Source organism: Trichoderma ghanense (genome assembly GCF_004382785.1).
Source record: "Trichoderma ghanense strain CCMA-1212 chromosome Unknown scaffold_5, whole genome shotgun sequence".
Lineage (NCBI taxonomy): Eukaryota > Fungi > Ascomycota > Sordariomycetes > Hypocreales > Hypocreaceae > Trichoderma > Trichoderma ghanense.
The window spans coordinates 304,780-331,468 of NW_027395668.1; the positions used below are offsets into that span (position 1 = coordinate 304,780).

Sequence of the window (26,689 nt, forward strand, 5' to 3'; positions counted from 1 at the left end):
GGTACACGCAGGACCAGGACCTGCTTGCTGGCTGGCTGTCTGTGTATGTATGTAGGGTTGTGTAGGCTGCAGGCGGGAATATGCGAGACAGCAAGCAGAGAAGGCTGGAGATGCGGGTGGAAATGCAGGCAGGCAGAAGCTCGTCTGCGAGGGGCTCACGAATGTCGTCAATGATTGGGAGGCAACGAGGCACCGCCCGATCTGGCAGATGCCCGACGAGGAGCTGGAGCTAGCGCTGCGTCCGGCCTAGGCGGAGAGTCGATGGTAGGACAGAGAAGCAATAAGACGACGGGAATCAGGACTGGTGGTGGCAGACGACGGAGACTGGCGGAAGCACAGATAATGTCGGGTCTGATAGTGCCTGATAATGTCACTGCTGGGCTCGCATCGTCCTCGTGCACCCGCCGCGATAAACTTGGGATGCTCCAAGCGCTCGGCTAAGGTGAGTAGCCTCGAGTCCCAGCAGCTCTAGGCCCTGATGCGACCTGACAGGCCGGCGCCGGGACTCGTACCTGGGTACTTGGCCAGTGCATCCAACAAAGGCGGTGGCAGCCGGTGTTGCGGCCTGGACCGCTGGTCACTGGGTACTTGCGCCGCGCCGGCCGCGCGCTGGAACCGCCCGCACATCCCCCGGCCGTTAGCGCTCTCGTGCGCTGTAGCATCTCGCCAACCCCAGCACCCTGCAAGCCTAAGCCTGTAATATGGCCTCCCCCCCCCCACCTCCGGAACGACGCGATCTCGAATCCTCAACTCCAACAAAAAATTCCTGGACCGCGTTTTGCGACGTCCCGCTCGCTTGCATGGTGCCTGTCATTCGAGTCATGGGATCGAGAGCCGTTCCAGCGCGCAACGACCTCGCCGTGTTTGCCTGACGGAAACTTGCGATTGTCGAAGCATTGGCTGGCGGCCACTCGGCGTTGGAACCCGACGAGTCTTCTTTGTTTCTGCCGGCGCAAATGTGCCCGCCGAGCCGCATCATCCTATGAAGCCTGACAAGCCGCCGCCTCCAGCATCCATGTCTCTCGCGACGTCCCCCGCGCACGATGTCGCTAAGCTGATGGGCCGCCGGAACATCAGCACCATCCCCAAGGACCAGAAGTCGCTGCTGGAGCGGAAGGACTCGTGGGCCGTTGACCAAGATGGGCCGAAGGGCCTGGCGACGGTGCCAAAGCAGGTTTTGCAGACGCTGAAGGAGGCCTTTATCCGCCGTCAGGGCGAGGCGGGGAAGGAGAACCCTGAGGAAGAAGAAGAAGGAGGAGGAGGAGAAGAAGAAGAAGAAGAAGGGGGAGGAGGAGGAGAAGAAGAAGAAGAAGAAGAAGAAGAAGAGGACGAGGACGAGGACGAAGCAGAGAGCCCCGAACTGCCTCGTCCTTTCGCCGGCAATGATCGCGGTAGGCAGAACGGCCATCTCCCCAGCTCGACGGCCGCGAGGCCAAGCAGTCCGCCGCCCCCATCGTCGCCGGAAGTCCCCATATCGTCCTGGCCGGCATCTCCGGATCGATCGAAAGGCCACGAGCAAGATGCAATGTCCGACGTCGTCAGTTCGCCCGACGAGGCTCCCGGAAGTCCTATTCATATGGCTGTTTCCGAGGTCCTCAGCCAGCCGCTCTTTCACGCCACGCCGAACCTGTCAACTCTCAGCGAGCCCCAAGATCTCGAGATGGAGCTCCCGCAAGCTCAAGAGACTCGCGAGGCGCCAATCAACCGCGTGGCGACCCTGATGCGCCCGGCAGTGGTGTCTCAGGAGCCCGCGAGCCTGGTGACAAGCCTGCCGAGCACTACGGACACGCCTCCATGCGCGCAGCCGCACGTCGCTACCTCGTCGGGAACCCCAAAGTCGTCCGTGGTGAAGGCGGATCCAGCTCACGGCCGGTCGCGACGCATGAAACCGATCGCCTTTAGCGAGGACAACAGCCCCAAAGCTGCTGAGCCTGCACCGAACCCGGGCCCCTTCACGCGCAGGCCTTCTATGCGGTCATTGCCTGGGCCTAGTATCCAGAACCCGCTCTCTTCGAGCTCGGATACTCCCGCCCCTTTCGAGCTAGAGAGGGCACAGAGGGCTTCGTCTCCTCCTCCGCCGCCACCTCCTCCGCACAACTTCACCAGAAATGCTACTTCGCAACACAGAACCTATGACCAGCTCGACGGCGCCATCAGCCGAGATATCTCCCCCTCCCGGCAGACCCCCATGCACCAGCTGTATCGGATACAGGCGGCAGTTAATGTATCCATCAGTGACCGCGTGGCACCCTATCGCGCTTTCACCGCCACGTATCCCGACTACACCACGGTTCATTCCGGTAACCTGCTCAGCTTCATCCAGGCTTGCGTCTATCTGCGGATGCTCCAGGAGGAACGGCGGATGCGCGAGTACTTGTACGACGACTTCATCCGTGCCTGGTCGAGCGGGTTTCTACCATATGTGCAGAACGCGGGCCCTGGCCAGGAGCCCTTGCCTGCTTTTGAATGGTTCAACATCCTCAAAGGCCCCATCCTCTTTAACCGCATGTGCGTGAATGCAGGTAACATCGACGTGGTCCTGAACGCATATCCCGAGGAAGCATCAAGGATCAGAGCCATACTCGACAGAAGCCTGCAGATGGTGCAGAGCCCGGAACCAGAGCCGGAGCTTCTTCCAGGGATAGAAATGGATCTGGAGCCGGAGTCTAGGCCTGAATCTCGGCGGGATCGAAGACGTGAGCAGGAAGCCGCGGAGATTCTGACCAGCGACGGCGCCATGGACCTCACCGCGGACGACGAACCACAAGCCCCACGGCATCCCCCTCCCCCTCCTCCCACGAGAGAACCGCCATCGCTGCCAGCGCCATTACGAACAGCCCCCCCGCCGCCGCCTCCTCCACGACCGGCGTCTCCAGAGCTGGGAAGCGACGACTATTTCGATACGCCCCCTCTACCGCCCAAGCCGCCGTCATCAGCAAGACCACGACTACGCTCAAGATCACGGTCAAGGTCGCGCTCACGATCCCATCAACCATCACGCGCACGCGAAACACAAACTCAACCAAGACCTATACCACAAACGCAACAACACCCACAGCTACAACCACAAAGACAACTCACCCTCCCCAACCGCCAGTCCCCCAAACGTCGACAAACCGCCTCCGTCCCTCCCATCCCACCACCACCTTCGTCAACAACAGCAACGCCATCCAAGCGTCTCCAACCGAGAACAACCGAACAACAACACCACCAAGGCGGAGGACAAACGTTCGTCCCGAGCAGCAGTCGCCCCGTGCCCAGCTCAAGCAGCACCAACCGGCCCGTTCCGAAGCCGCGCAAGAGATCGGCAGAGGAGAGGGCGCGGCTGAAGGAGCATTTTCGGAAGAAGGCTACTTCGTCGTCGACGAGCCATGTTGGGAGCGGGCTCGATTGATGGGACTGACTTGGGACCTACCTAATGGTCTAGTGGTTTCATGGAGTAAAAGATGGATCATGGATCATGGTGATTAGTTGGTGGGAGATATTGGGAGTGACTGGTTGGATTCATGCTTTGTATACATGGAATATTTACAAGGAGGGCGAGCATTGGATTGGGGATACCTAACGGCAGCAAATAAGTCAGGTTGGATAAACAAGGCAAAAAGCAAGCATATGGGGGCGTTTCTTGATGGTTCTGGATGAGAACGGGGTAATATCACTGATGAATAATGATACCCCATTGGATGCAATGAAAATGGCACTTCCGGTTGGACAAGGAGAAACAGAGGAGAGAAGTGTTTCCATCCCATATTTCTCGCCATTTTTTCCCCCCGTATTTGTGATGAACTCTGTCTCAGAGATTTGGTCTATTTCATATGAAAAGCGTGAATGCATGGATAACATGTCTGAGAAGAAGAGGGAGAAATAAGGACCCGGTCATGACATGATGCATTTCGTTCACAAACACATGAGCATTCATCAATCAATCAGATCAAACCCGACCGTCCAAATCATCAACAAAGAAACCTCGTCATGAAGAAGTAAGATGGAAAAAATAAAGTGTAAAGAATACACAAGGTCTGATCGAAGAAGTAGAAAAAAAAAAAGAAAAAAAAGCAACCGGCTCCTTGAGGAGCACTAGCGAACCATCTAATCCGTCTCGTTCCAGAAGGATGAAATAATAATAAATCTTTTGGGTTTGAAAAGCAACAGCAACAGCGGTATGATGACGCCAGTAACATCTTGGTTCCGCTTTGTTGTTCTGTTGTCTCAATATGCCGAATGCAAAGGTCCGTGGTAAATCAAATGACATGGCCGCCAATGAAGGGGCCCTGGAGGCGTTTCTGTTTTCATCTTTTTATGTCCATTTGCTGTTGGTCCCTGGCGTAGAATCGAAAGAAAAAAAGTGTCGAAGTGTTGAATATGAGGGATCTGAAAAAAAAAAGTGGTGGGAAAGTAAATCATGACGTGTCGTGTAAGCATTAAAATGGAAAGTCGTTGCGTTGATGAATAGCAGGAAAGAGAGGATGGGTGGTCCGGTCTGCTTGGGAGCCGGTGCGACATCGGGCTGCAGAGAGGACAGCTGAAGAATCCTCGTCGATGCGAGAGAACCGAGTACGAAGCACAGCAAGCGCTGAATCGGGATGCACACAACTTCCGGCCAGCTGCACCTAGGCTTCTGTCGGCTCTGCCTCGCGCTTCGAAACCGGCGCATCCGTCTTGGGTTCCGTCTTGGACTCGGCCTTTTCGGATGCGGCTGCATCGTCGCGCTGCTTGGAGCGCTCCTCCTTGGCCGCAGCCTCGGCCGCCTTCTTCTTCTGCTGGCGCCGCTCCTCCTCGGGCGTCAGCGTCCGCAGCTGCAGAGCGTGGATGCCGCCCTCCTGGGCCATCTCGTCGCGCAGCAGGGCGTAGACCATGCGATGCCGCGCGGGCTGCATTTTGGTGGCGAAGACATCGGAGATGATGACGAGGCTGCAGGAATTGGTCAGAACAAGAGGAAACAATTCAATCCGACCTGGCGGACGGCAGCCGAGAGAGCCTTACCGGAAGTGCGTCTCCTTGGAGGTGTTGCCGGCCATGGCCTTGTGGTGGGAGTGGAGGTGCGAGTCATTGTAAATCTCCAGCGTCAGCGGGCTGAGAGCCGCAGTCAGCTGTGGATGGGGAAAAGACGTCAGCTGCGCGCATCACACAGGATTGCATGGTTCATCAGGCATGGTAAGATGATGAGATGAAAGGAAGTAAATACGAATTAGAGAGAGAAACGCACCTTTGCGCGGATGGCATCTTCAAGGGGGGTTGCTGAGCCCATGGTGGAAAGTTGACGGCTCACGTTGGAGAAGCCGAGAGCGTATCGCCGGAACATGGTGATGGAAAATGAAAAGAAGGAAAAAAAAAAAGATCGAGATAAGTCGTCGTCAGTGGAGCTGGTTGAGGCTCTGCTGGGCGGTCCCTGTGCGCCAGACGGAAATCACGAGACTTGGTGTGAAGCTGCTGATGGAGAGGCGGTCGCGGGTGTTTAAGCCGGCAGAATCGAGATTTTTTTTTTCCCTCTTAGTGGATTGAGACAGGCGGATGATGGAAGTGACGGCTTGGTGGCAGAGACGCAGGAGGGCGTTAGGTGATTTATGTAGAAAAGTAAGGAGGCGCGAGAGAGAGAGATGAGAGTAATGTAAAGAACAAAGACGGTCCTGAACCGGGCGAGCAAACTCGAGAGAAAGAGCAGCGGCAAGGCCGTACTTGTATGTTATCGTTGCATGGGCAAACAAGCCGCGAAATTCGGTGAAGTCGGTGAGAAGAAGCAACAAGTGCGGCATGCATGACTCCTCCCAGAGTGGCGGCGATCCAATCAGGGCGCTGACAGGCCCCGGGAACCATGGAGCGGTGACGAGGGGGGGAAGCGGCGGGTTCCTGGACCTGGACGCTGGGCGTGGTTCCAGCTCTGCATATTCGCGGGTTGCAAGTGGTTGCACCAGGCCAGGGGGGGAGGAGGAGGAGGAGGAAGAGGAAGAGGAGGAAGAGAGCGAGAGAGAATGTGTGAAAGAAAGGGGGCAACAACAAGCAGCAGAAGGATTCTGGGTGTTTCCCACACGCCCCAAGCAACTGATGGTTTTCTTCTTCTCTTTGATTTGCATCTCTCTTGTCTTGTCGTCGCCCTCCACTGATGCTATAATTGGGGCCATGGTCAATAGCAAAAAACATGGGATGGTGTTACTCTGGAGGAAACTAGCAGTGCGCCACCACCACTGACAGACACCAAATTTCTTGACCGTATAATCGAAGACACTGCTGGATGCTGCACCTACCGACATGTCTCGACGGCCCAAGGGACGCCAGCCGTGGCCTGCTGGCTGCTGCTGGCGAGGTGCGAGGCACGGCTGGAGGCAGGGAGCTGTACGAGGTGCCGAGTCCGTGACAGGCGTCGGCACGAGCAGCCAATGCCCAAACCCGCCATCACGACGGGCCTCGCCAGGAGACCGGGCGCTGAGACAAGGCACGATACCAATTACTCCCTCAGTTGAGCTCCAAACTGCATGAGCACCTCCACTGATCGATACCCAACACTTTTGATCGATGCCCGGATCCGCTCACAGCAAAAAGATGGCCCTCTTTGGCGTCTTGTCCTCCAGCAGCACTTGACACTGCAATCGTTTCCCGCGTCCTTCACCTCCTCTTTGCTTTTCCCAGCCTGCCTGCAAGACCATGTAATCTATGTATGTTCCTTCAGCCGTCCTGGGGCATGGCCCGCCAGTCCATCGGCAGGGGGGTGGGCGAGCCTCCTGCAGGGCTGGCTGCTTTGCTGCGCGTTGCTCGCCCGGCAATTGGGCCAGGGCCTGCGTGCCACGCACCACCCACCAGGTCGGGATTTGGGAGACCGCCCTTTTTAGCTCGTGCCCACCGTCTTCTTCTCGATCGAAGCCGCCATGATGTCGCATTGTGCTGGCTCGTACGGGAGCATGCAGTCGGCTGTATGTACTTGGATCAGTAGGGTCGGTAATACTTGTGCCCATTGACGCTGCCTTCATGTTGTAGTAGTAACAGTACCCCGATACTTCGCACACACCAACCGTGCCGATTCGCACACATGCAGTGCGATACACATGCAAAGGCCGTCAAAAGAGAAGAGGGGGATATTTCTGGCGGTGCAACCACGCGAGCGGTGGAGAGAGAGACTGGTAGGAAGATTGGACATGGACATGGAACATGGAGCATGGAGCATGGAGGAGAGAATGTTGGGGCACCGGAGCAGATGAGAAGAGAAAGAGGGCCTCGGATGGAGATTTCTCTCAGGAGTGCTTCGAACACATCATGTACCTTGCACGTACCGCCTGTTGCTGCAGCCGCGGCGCTCTGGCATGGAGGCTATCAGCAATACACCATCGGGTGCCTCGACCAAAGGTACCCATCGGCTTACAGGCGCCTCATTACAAACAGGACAGGCATCTGACGCTGCTGTTCATCTCAGGTGCATGATGCGATGTGCTCAATCTCTCAGGCGTCTATTGGCAGTGCAGCTGAGAGACCTTGTCAGGGAGTGCCTTGGTAATTCGCCGTCCATCTGCAACTAAAAGAGGCGGTTAATCTGCTGCTGCTCTTCGTCGTCTCCCTTACATGAGATGAGGACTGGACTGCGGTATCATTGAAAATGTGACACCTCTTTTTACGTCTTGGCCTCAGAGATTGCCATTCGACGTGCATCCCGTCTACAGCAACTTGTCATCTACGAAGACATTCATCCAATACAAGGACTGTAATACCGGCCAGTTGCAACGGCTCTGTACTCGTATTACTTGCAACCAAAGCCCGTGTCACCGTCGCCATGATCCGTCACCCAAGATCCAGCGATGCCCACAAGTCAGTCAGTCATCCGTCTCCTCTTCTTCCTCCCTCACCCCCTGACCGTCTCCAGCCCGCCGGGTCGCCCAAACCCGCAAAAAAAGAACCACCGCCGAACCCAAACGTGACAGAAGCGACTGCGTGACTGACAGCAGATCTTCTGGCAAAAGTCGGGATGCTGGTTGGCCCATGCTTTCTCACACCCTCAACCGTGACCGCCGAATTGCCTTGCAACCCCCCTGTCTGCAACCAAAAAGTGGCGGTCCCCGCTCACACACACTTCCTCTCCCACTCACTCTCACTCACCTTCTCCCGCGTGGGCATGGGGGCCAGCAAAGGGATGTTTTCTTTCTTTTTTTTTTTTTTCCCTCTCCGCCTTTTTGTGACATTTATCCCGCCTGTTTGGTTCCGCAGCCCACCGACTCTAGAGTCCATCCCATCCACTGCCCCGGTCCCTTGTTAGCCTGGTGCAGTAACAGCAGCATTAGGTAGTCAAAAGATGGATTCGTGGTGTCCAGCCCATTGGCTTTCGACCGATCAAGTCATCATCAATCGTCCCATCTGCCGTGTCCTTGTGCAACGCAACACACAACGGTCAGGCCTGGCGTGTTCTACTATGTGCACAAGAATGGGTTGTGTTATGTCGTGCAACCCCGTCCTGAAGATCCATCGCGCATCACCCGTGCTTCGTACCATTGATCCAACCGTCTTGATGTGACGGAACGTTGAAACCGGGTCAGATCCCGTGTCCCGTCTTCCCTCTGCTCATAGCGGCCTGCGCTCGCTGAAACAGCGCTGGAACCCGTCGAAGAGGCCGCCAGAACAGCGCCAGCTGGCTTCCATTCCATGTTCCCTCAAGCTCCCCGGGCACGGCGCCCTTGGCCCGACGTTCCGGCGGCTCGTCCAACGTGCGGGCCAGAGTCTGAGTCGACCCGGATCGGGTGCCTAGTCGGTACCTTTAGTCCCTGCACTGGTCGGCACTTTGGCTGGTGGGCGCCAAAAATTGAAGCCGAAGCCATCAATCTTGAACCATCACCACCAAACACCACCAGCAGACATTGACAACCAGCATCAGCACCGGCATCAGCGCCAACGCCGGAACAACCCAAGTCAGCACCAGCAGCACTGTCCCGATCGTGGTTCGCTCCCGAACGGCTGCTTGACTCGTCACTCGCAGCAGCAGCAGCAGCGAAACAACCAGGTCGGCCGGAGACGAGGCCGCATGCCCACCCCCCCCTGTCTCTGGATTTGCATTCTACCCCTCTCTGCCTCTTTGCTTATCTGCCTCTCTCGTGTCTCGCTCGGTTCACTGGCCGGCTACTACTCTCTTGACCGCGAGCTGGTAGTCTAGATACTGAACAGTACGAGGCTCAGGTGCTTCCTCCGCTGCTGTGAGAACGCCCATCAACAGCAGCACCTGAGTCCATTGGAGGCACCAATATACGACAACACAAGGCCATCCTCACCACTCCCCCTCGTCCTCGTCCATCCCACCCTTCAAATGATCTCCTCACCAGCCCTACGCCGCCTCGCATCGGCCTCCTCCTCCCGCCTTCGCTCGCATGGCCCCTCTTCTCTGCTTCTGCTTCCTTGCCGACCCTGCGGGGCCCCTCCTGCACCCTCCTCCTCCTCCCACTCCCTCTCGTCTGTGGCCGCCTCGCTCCCTCTCCATCATGCTCTCTCCTCCTCCTCCTCCTCAGCCGCCGCTAGCATGAGGATGGCGTCCACCATGTCTGCGTCTGCGTCTGCCGCAGCCCTGCCTCGCCTGCCCGTCTTCGAAGCCGTGGCCCGGCACGATGCCGCCTCCCTCGCCGTGGTCCACTCGCTGTCTGGCCGCCGCTTCGCCTACGGCCAGCTGCTAGGCGACGTGCGCCGAGCCCGGAGCCGGCTGCTCGAGGCGCGGGGGATGGGCCCAGGCGAGGACCTGGACGGCGAGAGGGTCGCCTTTTTGGTAGAGAATAGCTACGACTACGTAGGTGAGCGATTATCCCCTTGGACATGAGTGAACAGAAAAAAAGTCCTTCATAATCGTCTTCATGCGCCCCTTCGTATATCAGTCTTGTATACGAGAATAAACCTCGCTGATACCACATGTTCTCGTCATCCAAACAGTCACCTTCCTGGCTATCCTAGCCGCCCGCGCCATAGCCGTGCCGCTCTCTCCAGCCTTTCCCATCCCCGAGCTGGAGTATGTCGTCAACCACAGCGAGGCCTCGCTGCTCGTCTCGTCGCCCAGGTTCGCCTCCAAGGCCCAGCAGGTCCTGGCCGCAGACCTGACGTCCAAGCCAACCTACGTGGAAATCCCCAAGCACAGCGAAAGTGCTGTCGCAGAAGGCGAGCACGTCCCCCTGGAAGACGAGCTCAACGCGGGCCAAGCAGGCCTCATGCTCTACACCTCGGGCACGACCAACAAACCGGTATGAAACCCGTGCCCAGCAATCTTTGCTCCATCTTTGTATTCTAAGTCCATCTCCAGAAAGGCGTCCTGCTCCCCCAGTCCGTCCTAACCGCCCAGGCCCGCTCCCTTCATGAAGCCTGGGAATACTCTCCCGCAGACCACCTCCTCCACCTCCTCCCCCTGCACCACATCCACGGCGTCGTCAACGCCATCCTCACCCCCCTCATCGCCGGCTCCTCCATCGAGTTCATGTTCCCCTTCAACGCAGACGCAGTCTGGCACCGCTTCGCAGCACCCTTCCTCCCCCCATCCTCAAACTCACCCATCACCACCAACGGCAACACCTCCCCCTCTTCCACCACCAAAGAGAAAATCACCTTCTTCACCGCCGTCCCAACGATATACAGCCGCCTCCTCAACACCCACAAATCCCTCCCGCCCGACGTCCGCGCCGCCTCCAGGGAAGCCATCTCCCCCCACAACCTCCGCCTCAACATCTCCGGCTCCGCCGCCCTCCCCACCCCCGTCAAATCCGCCTGGGCCTCCCTCAGCAACGGCAACGTCCTCCTCGAGCGCTACGGCATGACAGAGGTCGGCATGGCCCTCTCCTGCGGCCTCTCCTTCGCGGACCGCGTCGACGCCTCCGTCGGCTGGCCCCTGCCCTCCGTCCAGGCCCGCCTCGTCGACGTCGACACCGGCGACCTCATCCCCCCCGGCCAAGACATCGACTCCCAGGGCCGCGAGAGGTCGGGCGAGATCCAGCTCCGCGGCCCGACCATCTTCAAGGAATACTGGCGCAACCCCTCCGCCACGGCCAAGGAATTCACGTCCCCCGACCCCGACGACGACGGCCTCGGCCCCTGGTTCAAAACAGGCGACGTCGCCGTCCGCCGCCCCGTCCCCACCGCAGGCCTCAACTCCCTCCGCCAGCCCTGGGCCCACGGCCCCCTCTACTTCATCCAGGGCCGCAAGTCCGCCGACATCATCAAGACGGGCGGCGAAAAGGTCAGCGCCCTCGAGGTCGAGCGCGAGCTCCTCTCCCTCCCCCAGGTCGCAGAGGCCGCCGTCGTCGCCGTCCCCAGCGGCTCCTGGGGCCACAAGGTCGGCGCCGTCGTCGTCCTCGACCCCTCTGCCGTCGCCGCGGGGAACAAGTGGTCCGCCCTCGACATGAGGCGCGCACTCAAGCCCAGGCTCGCAAACTACAAGATCCCGCAGGTCATGAAGGTTGTCGACAGCATCCCGCGCAACGCCATGGGCAAAATCAACAAGAAGCAGCTGGTGAGCGCCGTCTTTGCCGATGAGCATAGTGGCGACGAAGCTGCGTAATCACCTCTTGTGCATATTTCACGTGTCAGATTCTGGCTTCCCTTTCGCTGTTGTTGATTGCCATCATCTTTTGTCAACCAATTGTTGTATACGGAACTAGAGCGGCCACATCCATAGTGTCCACGTAGGTTGGCAAACACCACGTCCTTGGTACATTGACACGGAAAGAGAAAAAGAGGTGCGAGTGAAAGACAATGGTATGTCACATGTATTTCTTCGCGGCAGTACACAAGGTAGTAAAACATCTTGAATAAAAAAATAAGATAGATGCATAAGAGTTTTAAAAAAAGAGCCAAAGCATTCTTGGTTCGAACGTCAAACATCTATTTTTGTAAGAGGATACCTCCGTCTCGTTCCTCATCTGCCGCATACCATCGTCTGGCGCGGCTCTTTGACGAGTTCCCACAAGGGACAGAACGAGAGCTCCAGAGCCAACGCCGTCGGTAAAGTGAGGAGAAATGCCATCGCTCCACAGTCATTAGTTGCCCGAGAAGCCAAGCCCAAGCCTTGCCGTGCGCAACCCCCCGGACCGAATCCGACAAAGGAAAAAGACTAAATCATGCCTCTTAACCACAGGTGCCCTTCAGAGCAATCTCCAATCCAGGATGTAAAGGCCCGGGGCTGGAGAGACCGGGGGTATGTGTTATGGATAAATGGTTGTGGTAGGTGGTTGTAGCTGATGGGGTGGCCCGTGTTTCGTCCAATATCGATCGAGTCTCTCTTCAGAGCATTTACACGACATACTTAGCCTTGGCTCGGGTGCTGCCAGCGTGAGCACTGTCGGTGTGGCCTGAGAACTCAATCTGCTCGTTGGCAGGGAGCTCCAGGGTCTCCTTGAACCGGCGACCAATGTTCATGAGGATCTCCTTGCCCTTCTCGTTGCTTCGGCCCTTTCCGCCAGCAACGTCTCCGTCGCCTCGTCCGGGAATGCTCTTGCCAATGGTGCGAGTCCAGACACCGATACGGTAGAAGCCCTTGCGGACGTTGACGACGACTCCCATGACCTCGCCATCCTCCTCTTCCTCGAGCGTCTCGCCAATAGCGGCCATCATGACCTGAAGCCAGAGGCGATCGACGTCGACATTGCGCTTATCCTTGTACTGGTAGGACCACTTGCCACCGTGCTTGTTCTGGGGATCTTCCCACTCGGGACGTACGCCAGCCTTGAAGAGATGGTAGTCGGATTTGAGAGCAAGTTCTGAAACAGGAGCAACGTTGTTCTGCGCAGCGCAAAAGTCAGCCAGGTGAAACACGGCATTAAAGAGTCGGCACCGCTTCGTTGTTGTCATGTGCAAGCGGGTCGGTTTGCGAGCAAGGATGGACCTACGTAAACGCCCCAGAACTCCTCGACGGAATCGAAAGTAATGACCTCCTTCAACAGGTCATTCCAGTTGTCGCCCTGCAAAGCACGCACGCAAAGTTAGCTCCAGTCTCCTCAGTCAACACATATTTCATTCCGCCACAGGCTCGCCAGCTCAACACGACCTCCCTCTTCCACCGCCTGCCAACCAGCCAACCAGCCCGCTACCCTCCCTGGGTGCCACCAGAAAATGAAAAACACAAATCGTTCCATACCTTGCCGCTCGGAGGCTTGGTGAACCACAGAGTCCACTTGCTCTGGAGAGGGTGCTTGACAGTGAAGTTATCCTTGTCATGGAACACAGTCACAGGCTTGCCGTCGTCCTTGTTTTCCTTGGTCTCGCCCGCGTGCTCATCACCGCTGGGGGAGATGGGAATCGAAGTGAGGTCGACCTGCTGGTCCATGTTCGCCGCATCAACAGCAGCGCTAGCCATTGTTTCGTGGATTTTTTAATCAAAGATTCGTTGGGTGTCGAAAATGTCCGGACTTTTGCGTCGACGGCGAGGATTCGAGGGCGAAGAAAAGTCGAAGAAAGCCGGACGAGAATAAGAGAGGGATTCGAAAAAAAATCGCGGGGCAGCAGCGGCTGGTGGGATGCAGGGGAAAAAAAAAGCGACACCTAAAGGTGAGGTAGGCAAGAGAGAGAGAGAGAGAGAGAGAAGAATCGGGCGGCGACGATTCAAGGTGTCTGTTGGATTGCTCCTCCTGCTGTTTGCTGGGAGAAGAATCGATGTAAGAGGAAGAAAAGGGTCAATCGGAAGGTGGTGATGGCCTTTCCGTTTTCTTCTTGTTCGGTTTTCTCCTCGTTTGTCGTCGGGATTTGCACCAGGCAAAACTGTCGGTTCGTTCGTCAAGTCACAATTGGTGTTGGGGGGGAAAAAAAGTCACGTTTAAGCTGCCGCTAAAGTGGAAGCCTCAGCGGCGCGGAGAGAGTTTGGCCTTAGATACGAGGCAAAAGCCATGGTGGGAAAGCGAGGCGAGGCGGGGGTACATGTACTTGCTGCATCTCGTCTCTGTCGCGATGCCTTGGGTACTCTGTACATGAGCTTACCTAAGGTAGGTACTAGGTAGGTCCTTAGTAGTACCCAAGGGCTTCCCGAGTCCGTAACAGCATTCAGAATCTCAACAACCCGGACCTGAACCTTGCTCTCAGATAAAGAAAAGAAAAGAAACACACAATACAAGCCAAAATGTCAAAGGTCACGGTCTACTGGAGGATTCCAGTAGTTTGGCTCACATCTCGATGAGCCACCTAGGCCAATCAAATCCCTGGGAATTCTCGACAAATATGTGTGATATGCCTATGTATGGCTTCCTCAAGCATACATACACTGCCCATTGCAGGCCCAGCAAGTCATCCTTCCATCCGGTATATGTGCTCATCCCGGCTCAGTATCCCTATGTATTCCTCGTCCCAAAATGTTCAAATCCCTTCCACCTCGGCATCTATCAAGGGGTGAAAAGCAAAGACATCGCTCCGCATGAGAATATATCAGAAGAAGAAAAAGGGTAAAGGAGCCACAAAAGAAGCATAGAGAAATCCATTTCCCATTGTCCATCCACCCTTACCCTTGTCCCTGGGCTAGAAACGCCCTGCTTGTGATGATTTAACAGTTGTCGAATCGTCATGACACCGGTCCCTGTCCATATGCTGTCCATGTCCTTTTGAACCCAAAAATGTTCAACCCGTTTTCCTGTCAAACGCCACCCTTGGAGCAGACATAGCGCACGTGAAAAGAAAGAAAGAAAGAAAGCTGTAGAACGAAATCGTAATCGTGAGACCAGCGTCTTGCAGAATGAGTGATGGGAATAGCTCAACGGGGAATACGCTTTCGTTTCAAACCAAAAAACCAAAGCCTTTTCTTCGAAGAAAATAAAAGGTCGAAATGAAAAATAGAAAGGCCAAAAAGGGAGACCGCGAGAAGTCTAGAAGAGGGGACTCAGGCAGGTGTACCAGTCTCCAACTTGTTGACATTCTCCTCAGTCAGAGCTTCTCCCGCTCCCGATTCGGGAAGAGAGTTCTTGCGAAGGTCCGCCGGCACGCCTCCCGCTGCATCAATGAGCTTCGTACCATGAAGCATATTCGACCACTCCTGCTCGCCTTCCAGCCGGCGGACCTGGGGTGACATTTCGGCCGCAAGGGCCTGGTCAAACGGAGAGGGCTCCTCTCCTCCGTTGAGCGTAAGTGGCCGCGGCGTTATTGGGCTTGCGCGAAGCTCTTCAGACGCTGACAGGGGAGACGGATCGCTTTCCTCAATGCCAAGGTGTGGAATATCGGCGTTGTCGCAATGCTCGCCCATTTCGGAGCAATCAGAAGCAGGGGGTTCCGATTGCGGGCGACGCCGTGTCAGCGACCATCTGATGAGCATCCTCTCCAGCACCTTCATCGTCACCGGCTTCGGCAGGTAGTCGTCCATGCCGGCTTTTGTGCATTTCTCGCGGTCTCCGTGGATCGCCGATGCAGTCATGGCCACAATGGGCACATGCTGCACCAGGCTCTTGTATGGAAGATGATGTCGAAGGAGATGGGTGCACTTGTAGCCATCAATGATGGGCATCTGCACGTCCATCAGGATGATGTCTGGCATTTTCTTCTCGCCTTTCGATGCGCCAATCATGTAGTCCAGCGCTTCTTTGCCATTCCAAGTTGCAGACACCTGGAAGCCAAGTTTTCCAATGGTCCGCGTGGCAATCTTCTGATTCACCGGGCTAATTGAGGGCGTCATTAGCTGAACAAACTACACAACGAGTAATATCAGTGTAATAACACTTACTTGTCCTCGACAACCAGGATGTGCAATTTTGATCGTTCAGACAGAGACAGCTCCTGCTCAGCTGGAGGGGGCGTCCGCGTAGATGCGGGCCGACGCGATTTGGCAGCAGAGGCGCCTGCTATGCCATCCGAGCCCTGAGAAGCCGCCAACTGTTCATGCTCTGAACTATTGCATGAAAGGCTCAGCTCAGACTGAAGTCGGTCGGGAATAGCACCGGGTTCCGCCAATGTGGGGGCTCTGGCCTCCGTCGGCTTCATAAAGGGGATCCAAAACGTCGCCTTGGTTCCCGATCCCACATTAGACTCCAGCGTGATGCGGCCATTCATCAGATCCAGCAGATTCTTGCATATAGTTAGCCCGAGCCCAGTCCCCCCGAAGCGCCGGGCCGTACTTGGATCTCCTTGGCTGAACGGCTTGAAGAGTTTCTTCCGAACCTCCTCCTCAATACCAATACCGGAGTCTTCAATGACGAATCGGACCTCGATGGTATCGGCGGTCTCGCGCTCTTTGAGAACCGAGAACTTCACATACCCCTGATTTGTAAACTTGATACTGTTTGTGAGAAGATTGGTGATGATCTGCCGTAGCCTGCCGGGGTCGCCAATGACGATCCGCTCGTTAGCAATGTCTTTGCCAACGTCAGACAGGAAATCAAGGTTTTTCCGCTCGACGGCAAATTTGAGCATCTTCCTCACATCCTGCACAATGTGTGAGAGGGAGAACTGGACTTCCTCAATGTCCAAGCGGCCGGATTCCACCTTGGAGAAGTCCAGGATGTCGTTGATTACCGTGAGCAGCGACGTAGCAGAGCTTTGGATGTTGTCGACATACTCGCGCTGCTCCTTGGTCAGCTCCATATCGCCCAGCAGCTCCGCCATGCCTAGGACTCCGGTGATGGGCGTCCTGATCTCGTGGGACATGTTGGCCAGGAACTGGCTTTTCAGTCTCGTGGCCTCCTTGGCAGCAGCCTCGTTTGCCATTGCGCGTCGCCTTTCCTTTGATTGCTCTCGCAAGGCTTCTCCTCTCACCTTGAGCTCGGTGACATCCATGATGACGCCAATGACTCCTTCGATACACGTCTCCTTGGTGGGCATGCCGTCTTTCGTCTTCTTCCCCAGCATCGGGTGGAACCGTGTTCGATACCAGCGGTCATCTATGACGCAAAAGTCAGTTCGCCCTGTAATCTTTTCACAAAGAGCTAGCGGCTTGTGCAGGCTTACGGAGTCCGTGTTCCTTTACATCTTCGTTGCTCCGCCCCTCGAGAATGTCCTCAATCGGCTGGAGCCACGGTGGGCGTTCTCCATCAGGCGCTCGTTCTGAGATTCGGTTGAAGACGGTGTACATGTTCTCTCCAACATACCACCTGCTCTTTTCGTGGTTTTCTTCAGAGGCGCTGTTCCATATCAAGGCGCCCTCCAGCATCGTAACGCGGCGATCGGGATCAACCGTGAAGATGGTGACGTGCGAGTGGGCAATGACGCTTAGCAGCTGCTGGCGTGTACGCTTAGCACTCAGTTTTGTCTGCATGCTCTCGTGTATGTCGGTACAGGTACCTGTTGGATCCCAAGTGATTAGCTTCATAGGTAGCCGCACAGTCCTCCCCTCTCACGGAATCGACATACCAAACCACTTCTCAATGTTGCCCGTTTCTTTGTCGCGTACGGCAAGGGCACGGCCAAGGAACCACCGCCACTCGCCCTCCTTGCTAAGACAGCGGTACTCCATGACAAAAGGGTCTCCGGTCCGGACAGAGCGATTCCACTTGGAAACAGCCTCGGCTCTGTCGTCGGGATGAAAGGCTCCTTGCCAGTCTATGTCAACGCCCTGTTGGCGGGCCAGGCCAGTATACGCGTACCATCTGGTGTTGAAGAAGTCGTGGGTTCCGTCAGGGCGTGCTGTCCACACTAGCTGAGGCATAGCATCGCATATGGCCTTGAAGCGCTCCTCATCACGCTCCTTGATGTGGGTAATCTCTTCTCTCATCATTGTCACATCCCGGCCGGTAACAACGCCAGCGAGGAACTCGTGTGTAGATTCGTCGTATATGCCTTCTCCCAGCACGTCAAAGATAATCTTCTTTCCGTCGCGTGCGTACATGCCTATTCGCTTGCTGGCAAACGGCGTCTCCGTTCGAAGCAGAGTGGAGATTGGATACTCGCTGACATCCAGCCTCCTTGTAAAGTCTTCGTTCCACACCTCCCAGTTGGCCAGCAGATGGAATCCATCACCGGCCGAGTCGAGATTTGCGTCGATGGGGAAGAGCTGCCTCGCGGCCTTGTTCGGAAAGATTACGCTGCCGTCCTTCCACATGGCGACGACGGGCATCTGCGTGCTGTCGATGAGGGCGTCCTTCATCCTGATCATCTTCTGCAGCACCGAGGGCGCGCTTTGAGAATGAGACGCAACGGTCGGAGGTCCCATGGGAGGGAACGGGCTCGAGGACATGGTGATGACGCCCGGGCTGTAGAACAAGGGCGAGGTAGAGTCTCGGCTAGAGGCGACAGACGACGGGTTCGAGGTGGTGATGGACTTTTTGTCGACAGCTTCGAGGATACTGGATCGAGCAATGGCCCTTCTGCCGGTGACGGGCATCGACGGAGCGGACTGGGTGTTGGTGAAGGTCAGAGTGAAGAAGGTCTGTTTATCCTCCACCTCCCAGATGGTAATGATCATCTTCGCGAAGGCATGGTATTCGGACTCTTTCGACTTGTACCGGCTGTTGAAGGTAGTTTTGGTGATGTCTTTTCTCGTAATGATAACCTCTACTGTCGCATCCTGGGTCGGTCGCTCGGTGGGCTTGGGCTGTTCAATTACCTGATCAAGGGCCTTGGTAGGAGTTGGCGTGGCGTCGCCACCTTCGAAATAGGACGCTCGTCGTTGCTGACTCGAGGCCGGTGGTCGTACGCCAACTTCAGTGACCAAGGTGTCTAGAAATACTTCCCATGTAACCCATACGGGCCGGCCATCCTGTATCATGTCGATACCCACCTGTGACAGGGTCTGGCCGCGCAACTTGTCCATCACAACCGACACATCTTCATCACTTGAATCATCAGAGATGACACCGAGCATCCTCCCCATGGCCTCATTTGCGAGTACAACAGTCTTGAGGCTGTTGAGTATGATGACAGGGACCGGCAGGTATTGCATTGCGGAAAAGGCAACCTGGCCGGGCGATATTGAAGGCATGGAGAGTCGAAACGGGCTATGAGACTTGGAACGGACGCCATCTCCAGGGTCTCTGAGGAATCGTCCGCCACCCAGAGAGCGGGGACTTTGCTCGGCATGGCTGTTCATGTCTGCCGGGACCGTCTTGGGCGGTGCTCGATCTTGCATGCGAGACGCTCCCAGGTCGAGGTCGTGGTCGAGATCCGGGGGACCTCGCGGAGCATTGTGGGCGGCGGATGAGGCAGCAGAGGCGGAAGCTGGAGCAGACTGTGAGGCTCGAGACTGACGGCTCTCTGAAGCATCTCCCAGGGACGTCATGTCGTGACTATTCCACGCATGGGGAGAGGCGCGCGCACGGGGAGGCTCGAATTGCGTCCCAAAGGCAGCAGCGGGTGGAATCCGCCGTCCGGCCTCTTGGAACGATAAACTCGAAGACTGCTTCTTCAGTCGAGACGGTCAGGAACGCAGGTCGAAGATGGCGGCCGGGTTGTTGTTGATGATAAGCCTGGCCAGGCTCACTCAGAAGCAAGCACAAGCAGGCAAGAGTCCAGCTCGACAGGGAGGAGGTCTGACGGGCAGGCTGGAGCACTCGCAGGTACGGAGACAAAGGAGAAGGAAACCTAGGGAAGCTTGGGAAGGACGGCAACCCACGACTTGATGCGTTAGTGCTGCTTTTACTTGACGAAGCTATGCCGGTATCGCAATGGCGTGGTATATTGCAGATCTTGGGCTCCACCCATTCGATGGCTGGATGGGCGTCTTCCTGGAGTCGTGAACGGGGCAGTGGCTCCAAGTCCAAGGCGAGCAATAAGACGGATATGATAGGCGGACGAACGAGGGCCCAGTGCCGACCTGGCAAGGCGAGTCGTAGGTAGGGGGGGAAAGATCCGGCTGGCCTGGCGGGACGGCGATGGAGTTGCGGAAGGGCGAGGCAGAGACACAGTTGGCAAGCAAGGCAGCTGGAACCCTGGGAGGAGGAAGATCAATTGCGGACCGGAAGCGGGGGGGGGGGAGGTGGTTTGAAACGAACAAGGTCGAGTGAAGCGAACTTGGTGGCTGTCGACTATTCCTGTCGCCTTCGAGGGCCGCGAACAGACAGCGTGGGGACTGGGGCTTGGGACTAGGGTTGATGGCTTGGGACTAGAATCGAGGGGACCCTGAGCTGAGACACAGGGCAACGGAAAGGTAAAGGTAAGGTGAGATGCGATAGTTCGAGTACACACGGTCAAACTGCCGTGTCCCAGCGGTGCTTGTTCCGTAGGTATGCACTGTATGTAAGGCGGTTGGAGAAGGGCGCAGGGGGGAGAGGAGAGAGGCGAGATGGTTCCGGAGGAGAGGAGATGCAGGGACGCGAGAGTGAGGCGATCCGAGGGCAGGGCGCTCTTGGCTGCAGCGAGCTCGAGGTCTGGACTCTGGACCTCGAAGAGGAGGTACCTCTCTCTGCTGGCAGCCGGTAGCAGACGGCCGTGCCAGCTGTGCCCAGGCGATGCTAGCAGCAGGCGTACCTTTGGGTACCTTACTCATCTCGCACTCGCACTCTGGGGCTCCGGCTCCGGCTCGACGCACTTCAATGGCATGGAAAGCACCAACATGAAGGTGCCGCATCAGGGGCAGTGCCGAAAGAGTGCCCTTTGTCCATTGGAGAGGCCTCTGCTCCAATGCAACCACTGTGCCATTCAGACTGACCCGAGCGGTGGGACGCCGCCGAGCTGAGACACGTCTGATAGCATCCGCCTCGACGACGATACCTCACCTCGCTCACCTAAGGTACCTCGATACTAGCTCTGTCAAAGGCACAAGTGAGAGGATGCCTGCCTCGCCCAGGACTGCCGCATTCCTCGATCGTCGTCCAAGTACAAGGCACGTTCCCTGCTTCGCCTGGTCGTCACACAGCTGGGCCCCTACCTGCCTTCGCAGAACCTGCTGCATCACCTCCCTCCCCCTACATAACGAGGCGCCCCAGGCCATGCAAATCCGTCTTACGCCCCGGCAAAACAGGCCCTGGATCTTACCCATTGGAACGAATGAGAAAAAGGCGGCCGCTGGTCCAGGGCGTTTCGGTTCGGCTGGCGGGAGACGCGGGCCAACTGACACATGGGAAAAAGAACGACGTGCAATCGGGTCAAGATCAGAAAGCCGCATGCAAACAGATGCGGTGGGTCCCTGGAGCTGGAGCATGCAGCTTGGCAGCCTTCTCTTGCTGAGGTACCAGGGACTAACGGGGAACTAGGGGAACAAGGTCACTTCTGGTAAGGTCAAGGTCAGGCATGGGGGGGCGTCGGACTTTACCAGCCCAGACCGCACATTCGCACCCACGACCTCGGTGTCCATGTGCCCTCCAAGGTGAGACGCCGTCCCGCCCAGAGACGGCCAACGCAGGAGGGAGCAAAGGACGTGAACCGGGAAGATGGGCATCGAGTTCTTGGTTTCCGCCTCTCTCTTGGCGTGTCTTGCTAGCCTGTCTGGCATCGTGCGGGTGCACCAAGGGAGGGCGACCCTGCTTGAGTGCGTGCCCGGTGACCCGTCGTTGCTGCGAGACGTCCATCCGTCGAACCCCTATGTGTCGCCTGCCCTACTGTATTGCCTTGCCATGAGGCCATTGTCGGGAATCTGGGCAGCCGGTCGTGTGGTGGGACGTCACAAGATGGGCATGAACTCGGCCCATCGACTCCATTGTCGAGCTGCGGTGGCAAATCCAAAATCAAGCGTGATGGAAAGCTTGATTCCAAGGACACGAGAGGATCAGCAGTGGCGCCTTACGCCTAGCGAGGCCGAGTTTCCAGCATGAAGCTCCACGATCAGCCTTGCGGGTGTATGTCGTCACCGTACTCCTACGAACGAGAGGAAGCAGACGTGCAATTACGCCCCCCTCCTCTGTCTTCCGCCTGCCGACATTCCCATATACCAGCTTTTGAATGTTGCACCACTGCTGAAAAGATGACAGGAAATCGAAGGGGAGAAAATGCACAGTCTGGGCATGCATCTGTGGTGCCTGCTAATGCGGCCGTTGTCCCCCCCCCCTCCACCATGCAATTCCCGAATCCCTCCCGATCTGACTGGCGTGACCCATGCCCAGCTCGCCTCGACCTCCGCCGACATGCAAATCACTACTGCAGCTAAAATGGGTTCAGTTTTTTTTTTTTCGTGCTGAGACGTCCAAGGGGGCTGGATATGCAACTCGACAGACCAGACACTGACTGGCAGGGCAGACCGACCGGATCCGACCGGACAGCTTGTTGCGAAGCCAGCAGAGATGCCCATCTTGAAGCGTCCACGTCTCTGCTCATCCTAACAAAGAGCGGCTACAAAAAGACCTTGACGAAATCAATAATACGAGCATCTGATACGCCAAGCCCGTTGGCAGCGCGGCATCTCTTGTCCTTGTTTCGTGTTCCCTCCTTCCAACGGGCGCAAGACCGGCGAGAGGTGCCGCACAAGCCGCGGGGCTTAGGAAAGACCATCACTAGCATCATGAACCTGGTTCCCTCCCACTCCGTCGGATCAAAGAAAGAATGGAACAAAAGAAGAGTCAAGAGAAGAAGAGGTGGGTGCTTTAGCGAATGGGAGCGATCTGGGCCGGCCGGGGCCGCAGAGCTGGAATAAGAAGGCTTGTGGCAATGCTGTGCCCCTCTTTGAAAGCCAAACTACAACCAGTGCACTCAGCAATATACTCGTCACAGACTCTGGAGCCGTTCCTGTATTATTATCATGGACCATTACATCTCCTCATATGGATGGTTTGTTCCATTGACAGCTATTCAACCCAGCCAGAGACCAGAACAATCTCTCTCTTCTCTTCTCTTCGTTGTGGTTCTGCCGCTCGGTCACCCGCTCTTTTCCTCTCTGGCCGCCTTGCAGGGAGGGCCCGGCTTGGCTTTTCTCTGGCTGTGTGACAAGTCCCAAGCCCTCGCGCGCAACCCACAGGACCCCTGCCCGTTACCGCCGTTTGCAGCCGACCAGGGGTCCTCCAGATGCTTGAGCAGAGCTCGGATCCACCCGTTGTCTAGAACGTGGACGGCTTCGGGTGATTGGAGAGCTTTGCAAGTGCAAACTCCTTTTTTGAGAGTTTGCTGATGCTGCTTTCTAGTTGAAACTGACCGTTTTATTGCCATGTCTATTTAGACTCGACACTAGGTGAGCTCGTATCTGGCGATGCACTCGATGCTGTGGCCTAGGTAGTTATGCTCTTGTCAAAGAAGTTGTTGCTCTCACTGCGAGACTGCGAAACAGACGACTGATGTCTGCACCCGTATGCATTCCGAGACTGAACGGTGCCAACATCAGATACGTTGTACCGGTATCCGGAGCCCATCCCATCTCTCCCATCCGCCAATCCTCCCTCCTCCAAAGGCCCCCTCCCGCCTTAGTTGTCTTAGGATGTCTTGTCTTACATCCCCTCGTCCTTCGTACCTCTCTGTCCATTTTTCCGAGATGCGACAATGCACAATTCGTTTCTCCGGCATCAGTCAAAGTGCAGTAGGTGCCCCATACAAGCCTGCCTCGTACCAAGTGACATGCAGCATCTCTAATGGGCGGGCAGGCTAGTATGTCTTGTACTCGTATGTGCATCATGAGCAACGCCAACACACACCTCACAGGACGGAACGAGGTCCGTCCCAACGCCAGCCTCCCACTCGCCCGCCATGCAGGCTGCAGCCATATGAAACAAAACTATCAAAGTCGCATTGAGGAAAAAAAAAAGAGGTGCTAACAAATGACCTGTAACCACGCGCAAGAAACAATAAGCGGGATCTATCGCTCGCTGGTCTTTGTTGCTCAAAACAGACCCTCAGCTTTGGGAAGGAAAAAAAAAAAAACACTGACAGACAGACAGACGGACAAACCGGACAGAAAAGCGAATCGCATCAGAAAAAGCTTCCATGCTGGACCATTCTCCACCAAAAGGCGATCTTAACTCCATTTTCCAATCGGCGCCTTTCCTAATGCTGCCCGGCTCCAGAATGAATAGACAGCAACACGAGAGGACCCTTGTCTCTTCTTCTTGGCTTTTTGTTCGTCCGCCCTGGAGGGAGGGCGTCTTGCTGCAAGCAGGAAAGTGCAGATATAGGTCGTGCTTTTAGCATGCAGCACCACCACCACCAACAGCCAGCTGCCAGTCACGCAAGAATGAAACCGACTTCGTACGGCTCGTAAATCCTATTGCAGCACACAGCTCGAAATGTGCATCTCCTATAGCCATCCCACTTGCATTCAGCATTCGGTGTCCCCCCTCCGAGAGACACACGGGGTGTCGGGCAACTGCACAGCAGGCTCTCCACGTCAGGTCGAGACGGGTCAAGTGCAGTCCAGACGATTCCATGCCATGCCATGCTTCGGCTTCGGCTCTCCTACAAGTACTCCTCGCTAGCAGTGACAGGCGCACAGTAGCATCGACCTATCGAGAGTTAAACTTCATCTGCCCGCAGGTAGAGCAGGTCCACCACTGCCGCTCCATCTCCGTCGCACAATACTCGCAGCGCCAAGTCGGTGCAGGAGGTCGTGGTGCTGGGCGGGGAGCTTTGGCCTGGCTTGAAGCTGGTGCTGCTGCTGCTGCTGGACGCTGGGCTGTTGTCTGCCGTGTCTCGCGAGGGTTCGTCTTCGTCCTGGGCGGACTGCTCGTCAGGTCAATCACAGCCGGCCTCGGCCCTGGCTGTCTCGGCGTCACCGGCGCGTGTAATGTTGTCTCACTGCGCTCCACTCCGCAGGCACCGCAGCACAAGAAGTTCTGAGGGTTGTGCAGAGTGCATATCGAACAGATCCAGAACCGCTCGCCATCTGAGTGGCTAGTAGGCGCCGCTCTCTGGTTGCCGGTAGTATTGTTTTTGATACCGCTACCGCTGCTGCTGCTGCCCGGGTTCCCGTCAAATGATACCGTCGTGTTACCATGTCCCTTCATAACTTTTTCCGCAGGCGATGGGTTCATATATGAACCGCCGCCCAGGTTGGCCATCTCGTCTTCCTGGGCCAGCTCCCACAGAGCCTGTGCAATAGCAAGGTCGTTGGCCTCGTCCTCTTCCGCCTGTGTGCGGAAACCGTTCCTGGACGCGGTATCGGCAATGGCGCGGATCTCATTGTCGCTCAGCTTGTCCGTGGCGCAACCCTGAAGTGCCTTGTTGCGCTTCTCAGCCGCCGCGGCTGCCGCTTGGCGCAGGTTCCGACCTGGCCTTGGCGGCCGTGATACATCACCTCCACCAAGCCGCTGTCCTGAGCCGCGGGTCAACTGCTCGTGAGCCTTTCGCTTCTCGGCCGCAGAGCGGGCAAGCCGCTGCACTTCGCGGAGCGGCAGTGCCTGCCTGCCGCCCAGCCGATGGCCCTCGGACAGGAACCCTTCGCCCGTGTATCCCTTGAAGAGAAGACCTTGCCATTCATCGCGCAGCTGGTCCCAGAGGGCGTGGAATTTGCCGTCGTGAGGCCCGTGGACAATGTGGCACAGCTCATGCAGCATCGTGTCGACGATGCTCTCGGTAGCGAGGAACTGGTTCTGGTCCTGCGGATACCGTAGCCGCAGGCATATCTTCATGCCGCGGTTGACATTAAGCCCTACCACCCGTCAGTCAGACTACCGGTTGGACAAGCTGTGCATCCACGAGCATGCGCACCGAGTAAGTTTGTCTCGTTGGGATAGAACTCGGCCAGCTCCCTGACCTTCCACCCACGGTTCCTCATGATGGGCTTCACAAGGGAGGCCACCTTCTTGAGGATGGTCAGCGCCTCATCTGCGCGGCGGAACTGCGCGAGGTGCGAGTAGGACAGGACTAGAGGATCGTGTTCCGGCATCCTGACTCTGTCGGATATAATCTGTCTCCGCAATCTAGAACCACAGCCGCTGGAGATGAAAAGCAAGATGTCAAAATGTGGTGGTGCAGGCCAACGCAGTAGAGAAAACTATGAAGAGAAAAGAGCCGCGGTCTACATGGCTTCGAATTTCTAGAAGGTCTTCCAGTGACTCGCCACGTCACAGCAGATGCCTTGAGTCGTGTCACCACTCAGGCATTTCGGCCTTGCGATGTTCACGGATGAGGTTCGACGGCTTTCTAAGCATCATTGAAGGCAAGGCACAAAGTCTACGCGGCCTGATGACTAAGCATGGTGCTGGGTGAACGGGCACCGCCGTTGGCTCCCCGCAAGTAAGGTGATACAACCAAGCGGATAGCCCCAGGAGGGCAGAATATGTGATTCGAAACGCATGAAAAGGTGAATAAGAGAAGTTGGAGTACTCCGTTGTTGCTTGGTATGAGACGGCCCGGAGCCACCGTGAATATATACACTCAAACACCTCAGTTATACCCAACAGCTTCAGATACCTTAAGATACATGTACGCTTCTAAAAGCATGTGAGAAGTCGACATTGCTCAGCTGCAGTTACTGATTCCACCCGGCCTGTAAGCCTGACATAGTCAAAAGAATCCCACCGTATGAGAAGTACTCAGGAGACACTGACGTACACCATTTCAACAACGGACCTCATTGAAGCCTTTTGGCACATGACAGCCATTGAAGGGTTGCTGAAGCCCCCCCCCCCCCCCCTGACACGCTCGTCACTCTTCCATTCTGTTTCAATCATACCATGCCTGTCAATTGCTCGTCAGTACGATAGTGAAGACTCGAGAGCTACAGAGTAAGACACACTGTGCAATTATACGTTTGGCAGGTCACAATTCTACAAGTCCGCGGAGCGTCACGAGGACCCTGCACGAACTGAGGTGTTCAGCAAATAGCATGAGAACAAGCTCTTGCAACATGAGATATACTACCCGCCCTCAAGGGTCCTGGACCCCTCTTGTATCCCAGCGGTCACAGATACAACCAGCGGAAGTATCCTCATTGACGCCGTTGATCCGCCCTAGAAATGCCCTTGAACAGGGACTACGGAGTGCGGACCACTGTTGG

At 56.5% G+C, this 26,689-nt stretch overlaps 9 protein-coding genes across 9 annotated transcripts; 2 read left to right on the forward strand and 7 right to left on the reverse strand.

Annotated features, from left to right (window-relative positions):
• Positions 1-1,015: 1,015 nt before the first annotated feature.
• On the forward strand, positions 1,016-3,394 carry CCMA1212_005035 (uncharacterized protein; the record flags this gene model as incomplete). Its single annotated transcript, XM_073702316.1, has 1 exon — positions 1,016-3,394. One exon carries the CDS (start codon positions 1,016-1,018, stop codon positions 3,392-3,394), a length of 2,379 nt encoding a protein of 792 aa, XP_073559111.1.
• Positions 3,395-4,610: 1,216 nt separating this feature from the next.
• On the reverse strand, positions 4,611-5,302 carry CCMA1212_005036 (uncharacterized protein; the record flags this gene model as incomplete). The annotated part of the gene is made up of 3 exons (XM_073702317.1): positions 4,611-4,911; positions 4,984-5,090; positions 5,207-5,302. 3 exons carry the CDS (start codon positions 5,300-5,302, stop codon positions 4,611-4,613), a joined length of 504 nt encoding a protein of 167 aa, XP_073559108.1.
• Positions 5,303-5,354: 52 nt separating this feature from the next.
• Positions 5,355-6,962, reverse strand: CCMA1212_005037 (uncharacterized protein; the record flags this gene model as incomplete). The annotated part of the gene is made up of 2 exons (XM_073702318.1): positions 5,355-6,483; positions 6,529-6,962. The coding sequence occupies 2 exons, from the start codon at positions 6,960-6,962 to the stop codon at positions 5,355-5,357; spliced, it is 1,563 nt and encodes a 520-aa protein (XP_073559109.1).
• A 2,522-nt stretch (positions 6,963-9,484) lies between these two features.
• On the forward strand, positions 9,485-11,497 carry CCMA1212_005038 (Acyl-CoA synthetase family member 3; the record flags this gene model as incomplete). The annotated part of the gene is made up of 3 exons (XM_073702319.1): positions 9,485-9,749; positions 9,886-10,190; positions 10,250-11,497. The coding sequence occupies 3 exons, from the start codon at positions 9,485-9,487 to the stop codon at positions 11,495-11,497; spliced, it is 1,818 nt and encodes a 605-aa protein (XP_073559112.1).
• A 731-nt stretch (positions 11,498-12,228) lies between these two features.
• On the reverse strand, positions 12,229-13,291 carry CCMA1212_005039 (Eukaryotic translation initiation factor 4E-1; the record flags this gene model as incomplete). The annotated part of the gene is made up of 3 exons (XM_073702320.1): positions 12,229-12,717; positions 12,825-12,896; positions 13,073-13,291. 3 exons carry the CDS (start codon positions 13,289-13,291, stop codon positions 12,229-12,231), a joined length of 780 nt encoding a protein of 259 aa, XP_073559113.1.
• Positions 13,292-14,797: 1,506 nt separating this feature from the next.
• On the reverse strand, positions 14,798-19,234 carry CCMA1212_005040 (Signal transduction histidine-protein kinase BarA; the record flags this gene model as incomplete). The annotated part of the gene is made up of 4 exons (XM_073702321.1): positions 14,798-15,566; positions 15,632-16,784; positions 16,852-17,184; positions 17,254-19,234. Coding segments are annotated over 4 exons (4,236 nt in total), but the record flags the coding sequence as incomplete, so codon positions are not given.
• Positions 19,235-19,939: 705 nt separating this feature from the next.
• On the reverse strand, positions 19,940-20,404 carry CCMA1212_005041 (uncharacterized protein; the record flags this gene model as incomplete). The annotated part of the gene is made up of 1 exon (XM_073702322.1): positions 19,940-20,404. One exon carries the CDS (start codon positions 20,402-20,404, stop codon positions 19,940-19,942), a length of 465 nt encoding a protein of 154 aa, XP_073558718.1.
• A 621-nt stretch (positions 20,405-21,025) lies between these two features.
• Positions 21,026-21,268, reverse strand: CCMA1212_005042 (uncharacterized protein; the record flags this gene model as incomplete). The annotated part of the gene is made up of 1 exon (XM_073702323.1): positions 21,026-21,268. The coding sequence occupies one exon, from the start codon at positions 21,266-21,268 to the stop codon at positions 21,026-21,028; it is 243 nt and encodes an 80-aa protein (XP_073558717.1).
• Positions 21,269-24,194: 2,926 nt separating this feature from the next.
• Positions 24,195-25,576, reverse strand: CCMA1212_005043 (DNA-dependent metalloprotease WSS1; the record flags this gene model as incomplete). Its single annotated transcript, XM_073702324.1, has 2 exons — positions 24,195-25,339; positions 25,399-25,576. 2 exons carry the CDS (start codon positions 25,574-25,576, stop codon positions 24,195-24,197), a joined length of 1,323 nt encoding a protein of 440 aa, XP_073558716.1.
• Positions 25,577-26,689: the final 1,113 nt, after the last annotated feature.